Source organism: Gavialis gangeticus, unplaced genomic scaffold (assembly GCF_001723915.1).
Source record: "Gavialis gangeticus isolate Ggan-Ray unplaced genomic scaffold, GavGan_comp1, whole genome shotgun sequence".
Lineage (NCBI taxonomy): Eukaryota > Metazoa > Chordata > Crocodylia > Gavialidae > Gavialis > Gavialis gangeticus.
Window position 1 is genome coordinate 15,618,909 of NW_017729015.1, and position 12,066 is coordinate 15,630,974.

General features: G+C 55.1%; 1 protein-coding gene across 18 annotated transcripts in view; it reads left to right on the plus strand.

Annotated features, from left to right (window-relative positions):
* The window catches only part of MACF1 (microtubule-actin crosslinking factor 1), a 225,550-nt gene that overhangs the window by 28,976 nt on the left and 184,508 nt on the right, over positions 1 to 12,066 (plus strand). For 16 of the 18 annotated variants that reach the window (XM_019512340.1, XM_019512348.1, XM_019512342.1 and 13 more), the window contains exon 1: positions 86 to 220. The exons of 1 other annotated variant lie outside the window; for it this stretch is intronic. In XM_019512340.1, coding sequence (XP_019367885.1) covers positions 118 to 220 — 103 coding nt within the window. In that variant the 5' untranslated portion in view covers positions 86 to 117. Of the gene's footprint in view, positions 1 to 85; positions 221 to 8,305; positions 8,394 to 12,066 lie in introns of those variants that run through there. One more of the 18 variants, XM_019512343.1, reaches the window with a different exon arrangement.

Genomic DNA, 12,066 nt, shown 5'->3' on the forward strand with positions numbered 1-12,066 from the left:
CCGCATGAGACCCCTGCGGCGGTAACCTCAGGAGAAAGGCATCTGGAGCCAGACACGGACGCGTGGGCGCACGAGAGTGGGACAGGACGGCGGCCTGCGGGTGGGGGCTAGGTGACGATGCCACTCTTGGACGGGGCCTTTCTGCCGCCCGCGGTCTTCATCTTGAGTCATGTTCTGGGCATCGCCGGCATCTTGTACTGGAAGAGGAGGACGAGAACAGGTACGGTTCATCCCTCCCGGGTTCACACCTCCCAACCCTTTCGCACCCTAGCATGCCGGCGGCCGCGAGCGAGAGGTCAAGGGAGCGCACGAGGGGCGATGAGTGGCTGGCACGTGGGCGGGAGGGGGCACGCGGTACCCAGATGGTTGTCGTTGCCCAGTCGTGGGGGCGCGGGTCGGACTCCGTCCTCCCGGAAGTCGCGGAGGCTTGCGGCCGTGTTCAAGACGCGGGGCTCTCGGGGGCTTCAGACATCCTGGAAGCAAGGAGCAAGAGGCTGCTGCTTTCTGGTCTCTCCCTCCGCTTACCCTCCCTGTCTCCCTTGGCTCTCTCCTCCCTTCCCTCCTCCTTTGGGGAGAAGCCACATCGCCTCCCGCCACGCGGGGGAGGGAGGAGGGGAGGGCTGGGTCCTGCCAGGCTCTTCCCAGAACCGAGAAGAAATCTCTGAATAAATGTTGCTAAATATTTCTCCTGCTGGGCTGCGGGAAAGGCTCTTGCAAGCACTTGGAAGACGAGTGAGGATCTGTTGGGATGGTCGGCCAAGGAAGGGGCCTCGTTTCAGGGTCTCGCCCAGTCCTGTACAGGGTGGCACCGTCTGTCCTGGTTCTGGGCTTTTGTCTGCCTGCTTTCTTCCTCGCCCTGCTCCCTCCAGGGCAGGGGCAGGCAATGTGTGTCACAGTGGTTTCTTACAATAAAATCTTAATGCCTCCGTGCAGACAGACAGACGCCCACAGCCGCCCGGCTAGTGGGAACTCAGTTCAGCAACACTCCCGGCTTCTGCTTCATGCTGTTACTCCTGCACCGGGCAGCTGAGTGCGTCTCTGCCTCAGCTTCTCAAAACAGTGGTTATCCAGGGGCTTCTCTCTCACGTGCGGTACAAGGTTCATTAGCAGGTATCCGGGGGCTTCTCTCTTGCGTGAGGTCTGAGGATTCATTAGCGAATCGCCCAACGCTTCGGAAACAACCAGGTGCTGGATATTGCCCTGTCTCTGCAGGACAAGGGGAACATTGCCCCCATCCCAGTCTTTGCATGTCTCCTGTTTTTTTTTTTTTTTTCCTTCTCCAGCAGGTATTGCCTTCTTCCAGCCTTTTTCAGACATCCCTCCTTGATCATTAGCCCTTCCTTCCCCTTCTCCCTTTCCCTGGACGGACATAAAACGACAGGGGCTCGGGCTAAGGGACGACAGAACAAGGAGCGATGGTCTCAAGTTGCAGCAAGGGAAGCGGAGGTTGGATATTAGGAAAAACTTTCTCACTAGGAGGGGGCTGAGGCGCTGGGATGGGTTACCTAGGCAGGTGGTGGACTCTGCATCCTTGGAGGTTTTGAAGACCTGGCTCAACAAAGCCCTGGCTGGGATGATGTAGTTGGGGCTGGCCCTGCTTTGAGAAGGGGGTTGGACTGGATGTGACCTCCTGAGTCCCTTCCAGCCCCTTAACAACTGTGAAACCCTAATTTTTTATGATTCTGTTCCTCACCCCTTTTTCAGGAGCCTGGTGCACAGAAAGGACTGCTCTCCAGGCAGTGGGGGGTCGGAGTAGGTGTCTTGGCCTAGCTTATTCCCATAGCATTAATATGTCCTAGCTGCAGGATGATCTCTGATGGACAAGCCCCCAGGCAGGACAGTCGAGGTGTCCTGGAGGACTCGGAGGAGCCAGAATGAATCCCAGGCTGCCGCAGCTGGGAAGTGGAAGTGTGATCCTTCAGTGCTTGCCCACAAGCAGCAGATACGGCATCTTTGCACCTACCCAGCTCTCCCAAGGGCTCGATAGCATCAGTTCGCTAACTTACAGTGCAGGCGGTTAACAGTGATTTACTGCAAAACTGGCTCTGGCTTGGAAAGCTGGCGTCTGAGTTCTCCCCAGGCTTGGAAATGTTTAGGTCAGGGGGTTTTGTTCGGTCAGTTATAGAGATCGGGGCTAGGTTGGGATCTGCATCAGACCTACTACCACCTCTGTATCCTAGAGGGAAGTGCCCTAGAGCTAGCCTTTGGAGGGAAAGGAGGTGGGAAAGAGACCCAGGAAATGGGTTGGGTGAGTCTTTAGGGACAATTGGGCACATGCACATGGGAGGATGCTATTATGTGTCATAACCATCCATTCAAACAGATGCTCATGATGAGAAGAGGGCGAGTCTCCTTCTTGGCAGCATAACAGGGACGCTGCCACGGCCTCGCTGCAGGCCAGGTCTGGTATCCATGCGGACAAGCCAGTTGTCCCTGTGTTTTTCAGAGTATGGACCCTTTCCCCCTTCCAGCCCCGTGCCTTTCAGCAGAGAAGAAAGGTGCATCCTCGTGGGCTGTTTGCTCCCCAGACGTCCGTGCTGGACCCTTTCGAAAGCTGATTCCCGTGTGCTTCTCGGCTTCTGGCTGGGGGTTGTGTTGCTGTGGACGCCCAGCTGAAGCATTGGTTTCACAGAGCACTGCCCGGTTCAGTGGACGTGTCCAGGGTGATCCTTCTCCATGTGGGCTGTGCATTGCATTGAAGGAGGACCGGTGTCTGGGTGAGGTTTGTTTCACCTTTCCTACGACAGTCCCCCCTCACCAAAACTGGAGCATCAGGAGGTTTGGAAGATGCAACCATCTTAAAGTGCATTTCCCAAGAAGACGCTGGCTCCGAAGGCATCAGAAGCGACCACCATTTGGGTTGGTCCTGCTCCTTAGCTTTAATCGTGTGGGGTATAAAAATGCCGCCGTACAGGGGTGTGCAGCATGACCTGCTCGGCAGAGCGAGTGGCACTTTCTGTAGTTAACCCAGTAACCCTTCCTCACTTAATCCCTTCAATGCCAAAGCTGCCGCAGACAGATTTGCTTGACAGCCTGCTCATCTCCGCACCATGTATGGATTTTATCATTTCTTCCCAGAGATACCGTCTCTTCCCTGCCTCTCACACCCTGAATAACTCAGCAACCTCTATTCTTTGGTGTCTCCCAGGAAACTTTCCCTGCTCTATAAAAACTATTGAGCTGTATGTGAGTGGAAAAAGTGAGCCCTATCTGATCAGTGTGTTCTTTCTTTGTTAGTAAATGGCCTAAATTTCCCTTTTCAGTAGAGATCATTCATTATCCGGCCCAGCTCTCTGCTTTCCAAGCATGCAGGGGGATCGGGGCATCGCCTTCTAATTTGTTTGATATAATTAAATGCTGCAGGTACTTTGCCGTTCTCTGCCATGTGCTTAATGTATGCTCCTTCCTGCTCTGGCCTCTCACCTGGTATCGCAGCTTTCCAAGCATCTCTCTCATGTTATATGTCACGGTGCTGGAGGATTTTCCATCAGAAATGCTAACGTGCATTGTTCCAGGTCGGATGTCATGTTATTTCCTCTCTGCATCCTCTTCATTAAGCTCTTTGCTTCCATGGTTGTCCATGCCATTGCTCAGGTTAGGGGCAGATGTTTCAGTTCCCACCCCCTGCTCCCTCTCATTCCCACGTGCCTAGACGATGTTAAATGCAACCTGCAAAGAAGCAAGAGAGACCTAGCCCCTTTTTTTGCTTCCTTGGCATTGCATTTATAAGGGCAAAAGTTTTCCCCAAAGTTTTCTTTTTTTTATCCTTGCTTGTTTTTTTGAAGGATTTAAGTCCTGTCTTCACAATGATGGGAAAACCCAGAGAGGTCGTGTCATTGCAGGAGCCCAGCATAGAAGCGAGCAAGGAGAAAGGGGGTTTTTAGTCCGATGGTTCAATTCAAGGAACGCCTTTATAACGCCAGCTTCCTGCATCCTGAGTGTTTTGCTATTCGAGCTGGCACCGTTGCTCCTTGGATTAAGACGTCAAGGTTAGCTGTAAACATCTTTGAAGCGGTAGCAAAGCCAGGGAAGAGCAGACTGGCTATGCCTGAGATTTCGGCGATTACAAAGCAGGAGAGAAAAAATAATCTCCCTTTTCCATTTTCCTGGCAGAGCCTCAGGTAGGGCTCCCATAGCGCCGAGGCCTTGGAAAACACAAGTTCAACCCTTCAAGTGTAAGCCCGGACTGTGTGGGAGATCTGTGTTGGCCAAGTGCCCGGTGCAAGGGGGGGACTGGGCTGGTAGCACAACTGGTAAATCCTGACAGCGTGCAGGGATCAGACAGGCTTGGGAGTCATTTCCCCCAGACAGATGGGGAGCAGACCGTGTAGGAAGCCACAGCTGGGAACAGGCAAGTTAGCTTTTGCTTCAGCCTCTGAGAACATCCCAGTGGCCTGCCTTGCCCCTTTCCTTTCCCCGTTCAGGGGAAGAAGGCCTGTGCAGCCCCCCATAGCTGTGGTGAGACTGGACTAAAGGATGCTTGCCTTCGTGCAGAGCAGTGGTGCGCAACTTTAGTTTTTAGACTCAGCGTCCCCCTTGTTAGAATCCAGCACCCCGCGGAAAATGCCAGGTCTTGGCTTTCGTGCCTCCTTTTTTTTTGACTATGGGAAAACACTAGAGCAATCTTTCTGCTGCAAGCACTCAGACCACAGCTGGTCAGGAGGTTTTGGATGCTGAATCCCTCTTTGAAATCTCTGGGTTTATCTTCTGAATAGTGTTTGCCACACCTAACAGGGCAGGAGTGGGCAAAATGCGGCTCGTGGGCTGGTTGTGGCCTGCCAGGCCATTCTATCCAGTCTGCGGGACCCCTAAAAATTTAGAAAATTAATATTTATCTGCCTGTGGCTGCCTGTCGATGGCTTGCCAAACTCAATAAGCAGCCCTCCGCCCAAAATAATTGCACGCTCCTGTAATAGGGCTAACATTGTGCAGCACCCCGCGGCACCCGTGGAAGGGTCTTAGGGCACCGTGGGGGCTGCAGCACCCAGTTGAGAATCATGGGTGTAGGGAACGTGGCTGGGTTTAGACTTATCTCCGTGTGACAGATGATTAATGTTCAGTCAGCTGGCGGTGTCTGACTAAATTGCATTGGGAAAGAGTGAAGTGGACAGGAGGCGGCCCATGCTGGACTCATTCCCCCTCATGTGCCCCCTGGACCCTCTGGAAGCTGGGGCTGTGAGCTGAGAAATGCAAGGCAAAGCAGGGTGAGGAGAGGGAAACACTTCTGGAAGTGGCAGCAGTTGCATCGCAGCCTTGACCGGGAGAGGTCATCCCTGCCCCAGAAGGGGAGGAAACAATCCCCTTTGCATTCGTGGAAGTCTTGGTTGCTTAGCAGACCCTGACCCTGACCCAGAGGGGAGGGGGCACTGCCCTGAAATGAGAGAGGACTTGGGTTTCCCTGGTGGTCCCTGCCTCGGCTTTTCCCCGCTACGTGCCGCGTAGCCCATCCGTTGCAAGGGAGGGGGAGAACTTTTGCTCTCCCACCTTGTACCCAAAGAGTCTCCATGTTCACGCAGCCCAGGCTGTCTCTAGCTGCGTGTGCTTCACGTGCCCGAGCGTGTGCTGAAAACAGGCTTTCCTTAAGGCTGTTCCTTTCCCCCCTCCCCAAATCTGTTTGTTCCGGTGACTCTGAAGGCAATGACGGCTGTCACGAAGGACCCCCACTGTGAACAGATGGCGGCCTGACTCCACTTCGATCCTCTGAGCACCTTCCTCAGACCGCTGGCAGAAGGAGTTGTGATACCGAAGAGGCTGAGAGGGGATGGCAGTGCCTGGGCCGCGCTGTTCAATGATGGGCCGGGCACACAGGCTCTGACCTCAAATGCAAATGGCTAAACCCAGCTCACTTTTTCTGCAGAGCTGATGGGGCCCTGTTTCCTGGCATTGCTTCCGGACACGGGCTCAGCCCAGATTATCACTGTGTGTGGTGATGTTTCCCCTTTAGCTGGCACTTTCTCTTAGGTCCAGCCCACCCAAGGTATTGTAGAGATGGGTCCCCTGGGAATGGGCAAGCACGTTGCCATCCAGGTCAGCCCGGTAAACCGTGTGCTGCCGCGAGGTGGCAGCTAGGCCGGGTCTGACCTGCGTGTGCTCCTGGGCTTCTGCTCTGTTCTTCGTGCGAAGCACACGTGTGGAAGCGTGTTCCCTTCTGGGTACAACTCTGCCAGCCTTCCTGGGGCGCGGAGTGGGAATAGACACAGTCCCAGTATTTTTGCCAGCACGTCTGATTCAGCGAGCCCCAGTGCTGTCTATACTAAGGCTTCTGTATATCTTGGATACCTGTGGAGGTCCCTGTTAGCACAGCCCTCCGGTATCTGAGCAGCTTGCAGTATCTCGTGTGTTATCCCCGCCTGACCTGCCAGGTGGGGAGGTGGTAGTAGCCATAATGTTTTAGAAATGGGCAGCTGAGGCACACAGGTTAAGCGATGTGCCCAAGGTCACAGGGATTCAGGGCAGGGCAGGGCATTGCAAGCAGGCTTCAACGGACTCCTCTGCCACCGAGGTTACTGCCCGGGGGCGAGCTATTGGAGCGGGTGAGCGTGGTGCTTTCTCTTTCATTAGTCCCGTTGACCGCAGTCCCGGGTGAAATTCTTCTGGACGCCGCAATCTGTCTTTGCCCCTCGTCCCGTCCCTGTACGCCGGCCAGGTCATTGACAATAGCAGCTTTGCTTCGCCTCTGCCCGCTATTCTTGTCTGGAATGCCGGGCCGCTGATTGGATATCTTTTGGGTGATGAGGAGCTGGGGATGGAAAGGCAGCCAGAGAGCCTCGGCGAGGCTGGGGAGAGGAGCGGAGGGGGAGCCGCAACAGGCTGCTTATCAGGGTGACTCTGGAAAAGATTAGCCCGGGAGACATAAGCCTGCAGCGCTTTAATATTGTTAGCAAGGAGTAGCGGGGCATTAGAATCAGCCGGCAGGGTGGCAGCAGGTGGGGGAGGTGTAATCTCATTAGGACCGAAGAAACCACTGGGCCGTGCTGGGGGGGAGCCAGGGCAAGAGCACCTTCTGTGTGGAGCAGCAAGGGAGCGCCTGGGCGAGGGCGTCCACCCAGCAGCGTCCTCCGAGGCAAAGCACCTGGGGCTCTCGGCTGCCTGGCGCAGCTCAGAAGACGTCCGGCCTGCCCCGCCTGGGTGCCAGAGCAGCATTTCCCTTGTCTCCGGAGCAGAAGTGCGGTGGGGAGCCTGCCGAGGAGCTGCGTTTAGACTGGGAAGAGGGAAGAGCGGTGATAAAGCGTCCCGTTATCTCTCCCGGAGCTCTGTGTGCAGGATCCCAGCCTCCCCACGCAGGGCCTGGGCCTGGGTTGCGATGGGGAAATGCTGTTATTGAAGAAGCTGCTGGCTGACTGGTGCCAGTGACAAAACCCATCATTGTTCTCCCCGGCCAGGGCTGGCGGCGCTGGTGCACTTAGCTGAGAACTGGAAAACAAACCAGCGGCCTGGCTGTGGGGAGCAGCCGTCTTCTGGCTGCCCGGCTTCACGGTGCTGGTGGTACCCGCAGGGCACTGGCAGGCCCGTGCTCTACTAGGCTTGGAGCTAGAAAGCAGGTATGCCGGGAGTCAGCACGACCTGCCCTGGAGCCGTGCAGCTGTGCAGGATGCCTCTTGCATGGTCTCAGGCCACTTGGAGCAGGGAGTAGTAGCCCTGTCCTTGCACATCTGGGCTGTGGAAGAGCAGCACGTGTCTGGTAGGTCGGGACCTTCGTCTTCAACACGTGGGCATTGACTCTTCAGGTGGTTTTGCAAGCCCCTCCTGCTGGGTGTCCCACCCTGCTCCCCCCGGGCCAAAGGGGATGGCACCACTCTTCTGCTGAGGGCAAGTCTAACGAGTGGCTCAACAGGATATTGGGCAATGTCTGCACCGGGAAGTGCAACGACTTTGGCAGCACTGGAAGAGAGGGCTAGAGGCTTTTGAGAGGATCTGTGGATGCAGGCCTGCTGTGCTCAGTGGAAAAGCGAGGCTGTTTCAACTTTGCTTGGGCACATCACCTGCAGCGAGATCCCTTTTGCTGCAAGGCTTGGTGCTTTCCTGCACCTCTGAAGCTGGGAGGGGCTGGAAACCCCCCCCGACACCTCAGGGTGAGAACGTGTCCCGAAGGTGAGAGGGTGTGAGGGCAGCCGTTGGCATCGGTGGGTGTCTGGAGCGATGGCCTGACGGGGAACTGCTTTTTTTGCAACTGGAAGGAGTCATCGCCAAGTTTGGATGACGCTCGCTGGGGGCAGGCCCAGCCGGCATGCGACAAGCGGGTGCTTTCAATTGTGGCGGATGTCAGTGTAACGGCTCCTGTGCACGCTGGGGACCCGACTGCTGATGCGGAGAGCACAGGATGGAGACGTGGCACTTCTACAGGCAGGAGCAGGAGCTCAGGGCACACCTGGTGTGCCGCATGTGCTGCATGGGTGCGTACAGATCTCCTTGTGTAGTGCCTGGCTGGAACCAGGGAGGTGGCGCGTGGCGGGGGGGTGTGTAGCACACAGGCCCTTTTAGTTAGCCCCGATGAACTGCAAGGTCTCGGGCCCATGCAGCACAGGGCAGGAAGGAAGAGATATCAAGGCCATGACTGGCTTTGCGGGAGGGTGTATTTCTAGCTGGAGGGTGGGGGCTGGGACCATCACGACCCAGGGATACAGCTGCAGCAGTTCTGTTACACCTTGGTTGCGTGTTTTCCTGTGGTGCCAGCTGGTTTACCACATGTAAGGAGCAACCTTGTATGGTACTCCTCTGTTTTCCCCAACTGGCAGTCTCTTCTTTTCAGGGCCTGCTTTTGTGGTTGGGTGGAGAGGAGGGGAGGAGTGAGCTGAGAAGGGCAGCGGGCCCGGAGCACCCATGTCCTGGGGTCTGCTGCACTTTGCACTTCAGTGCTTTAAAAGCTCTCAGGGCTGTCTCAGGGCAGAGCGAGGCCTTGGAAAGGTGGGAGGCTTTCTCTGGGAGGTGGGGTGGCACTGACGAGGCTTAGGGGGGGTGAGGGATGCCCCTGGGATTTATGGGGTGGAGGAGGAGGAGGATTAGGAGCTGACGGTGATGGTGCATATGCCCAGCCTTTGGGGATGGGTCAGTAGCCCAGCAGCCACCACTATTGGGTGCTTTGACCACAGGAGTGATGTTTAACTAGAGGAGAGAGATAGGGCCTGTCCAGGAAGTATGTGAGCCTGGTAGTTGCCTGCTGGAGTTTAAAACAAAAGAGAGGACATTTTTCTTTGTTGCCTTTTATTTATTTCAGGAACTAATATTGCTGGGGTTTTTTGAAAGCACATCTCTGAGGAACATTGACACTCCAAGGGACTTTCAAAGCTAGCAAGCACCCCCGCCCCTCCACTGCACCATGTATTATCTGCCATAAAACTCATCAAACTCCCTCTTAAAGCTAGCTGCTGTCTGCTCCCAGTCCTTCAACAGGGAGGCTGTTCCCTGCCTCCGAGAGCCAGCTCCCGTGTCTCGGTGAGGTCTGATTGAGCCATCCTACCCCCCCTAATTTGTGAGTCTTCAGAGGTCGCTAGGATCTCCCGCTAAGGCAGGGGCTACTCCTTTCTGGATCAGATACAGGCAGGGAAGAGGCCTGCCTAGAAGTACGTGTGCACGTGCATCTGCATGAACCCCACAGGCCAGGTTGTTGCCCCCCCATACGGCGGGGAGCAGGCTGGCACCGGGGTCGGGTGCATGGCACAGGTGCTGTGTGAGCAGGGGTGAGACTTGTTCACGTGCTTGCTCAGAGACAGGTATGCGTGCACACATACGTATACCGCACGCTGCCTGACTGCGGTGTGTTTGTACTGGATTTACATAGATTGGTTCGGCTCTGTGCGTGACAATGGGCTGAGCTGGACTGCAAAGATAACAGTCTCCCACCCTGCATTGAATGGTAAAGAGGTGAATGTTTGCCAAGGGGCCATCGCTAGTCTTGTGACTACTGGCTTTTCCACCAGCTCTTTCTTGTGTTTTAAGACACAAAATAAGCCAGATGCCCAGAGCTGAATAGGGACACGTGTGCGTGTGTGCGTGTGTGCATTTCAAAGGGGACTGGGTCTGATGTCTCAGGAAGTCCCTTCCACTCCTCTGGTCCTACGAGTACGGGTCTGCCTCCATGCTGTTAGCCAAAAAGTTCCTTCCTCTGCTGCCATTCACAAGGTATTATTCGGCTGCTGCCTGCGTGTGGTTTGTGCCGTACTCGAGAGGAGAGGGGGCCTCGCATAGGAACCCAACTGGTGGGTAAATGTCTGGGCTCCCCCGTCCTTGCTGTTCAGAAGCTGCCCCTGTCCAGGGAGGCATGTCTCTGTGATAAGTCCATCCTGTGCAGTGCCTAGCGTGACAGGGGCCTGGAGGTGGCACTTAATAATAGTCCCTGAGGGACATGGCCAAAGGCCTGGCAGCTGAGGACTTTAAAACAAGGCAGGACATAGTGTGGGAGAATAAACTGAAGAAGGAGTTCTGAATTGGCCCAGGAGGACGGTGATGAACAAGGTATTTGTCCTGCGTGAATCTATAGAAGCAGAGTTTTCCCCCAAGCTGATAAGTGCTGAGGATGCTCGTACTAGGCCAGGCTCTTGGGGACCCTGCGGGTGAGCCTCCTGAATCCCAGCCGAGACGTGGAAGTGGCTGCAATGGAGGATGTGCTTAGTGGGACAGGGTGGGGACTGGGGTGGATAAATCTCATCAGTCATGAGCCACGAGAGGGCATCGTCTTGCGGTTATCCCCCGGGCTTATCCTTAGCAATCGTTCAGTCACCCAGGAGTTGGCCAGAGATTTCCTTGATGCAGGGGAGACTGCTATAAGAGAGGCAGTGTGGTTTAGTGGATAGAGCACTGGATTGGGGCTGGGCAGACCTTGGGTTTTGTTCTCGGTGCTCGCTTCCAAGTGACCTCAGGCTGGTCACAGCACCTGCGTGCCTCAGTTTTTTCCACCTGAAGGGTCCCTGACCTTTGCATCACAAGGAGATGAAAAGTGCTGCATCGGAGCTGAGGGTTATTCTTAGGAATGAGCTGCTTGCTGCTGCATCGGGGCATTCACAGCGAGGTAACTTCTTTGCAGAGGTTGTGGTGAAATCACCCTTTATGTATGGCACGCCGTGGTCCATATGCCAGGGGCCTACGGCTGGAGTCTTCTGTTTAAGATTGAAGCAAAAACAAATATAGCGTCACTGGATTGAGTTAAAAAAACACAACCTGTGGGGCTGTGAAATAGGAGCTTCGTGACCAGGAGCAGCCAACAGACTGCAGCCTGGCAGCGCAGAGGGTAGCTGGATTGGTGGAGCAGCAAGCCCATTAAAGAGGAGAGAGGGTTGCTAACACCTGTGGGATGCAGAGTGTAGAAGGGATCAGGTAGATGACAATGAGCCGTGAAGTCGAGTGCTGCCAGCCTAGAAATGCTGCTGCCCCTGCCAGCCAGTCAGTTTGAAACGTTGGGTGGAGCAGAAATGGAAAGGGGTTGTGGGGGGCAAGTGCACCAGTGTACCCTACCCTGGATCTGCCCCCGAGGCGCCACACAATATCAGCACTGTTGTGTGTGCAAACATCTATGTGCTGCACAAGGTCAACCCTGAGATTTCAGATAGGAATCCAGCGTGTCGGCAACATTGTGGGCTTGCTTAGTTCTTTGCAGAAGAATTGCTCTAGTGTTTTTCCCCTAGTCGAGGAGGAGATGAGAGCTAAGAGCTGGCATTTTCCAAGCGGGGCCTGGAGTCTAGCAAGATTGAACCTCTGGTCCTGGATGGATCTGAAGTTGGCCTGGGTGAGAGCATGCTTTGGAAACTAGAGCAATGCAGGGGTGGCAGGGACATCGTGGTCATACAGTGCGTGTGCCTTGGCCAGGTCCCAGGCGAGTTTGTCAACCCTGTTCTTAAAAAGCCTCCGTGGATGTGGATGCAACAGCCTCCCTCATCCTCCTGCTCCAGTGCTCACCTGCCCTTTTAGGTAGGAAGACTATCTAACCTAAATCTCCTGGAGGTGGATTAGTCTCAGCCTAACCTCCATGTGCACGGAGAGCGAGTGCTCATAATCCACTCTCTACCTGCCTTTTACAGAGTTGAAGCCTTGATGTCTTCTCGCTCTCTCTCTTTTTTTTTTTTTTTTTATTTT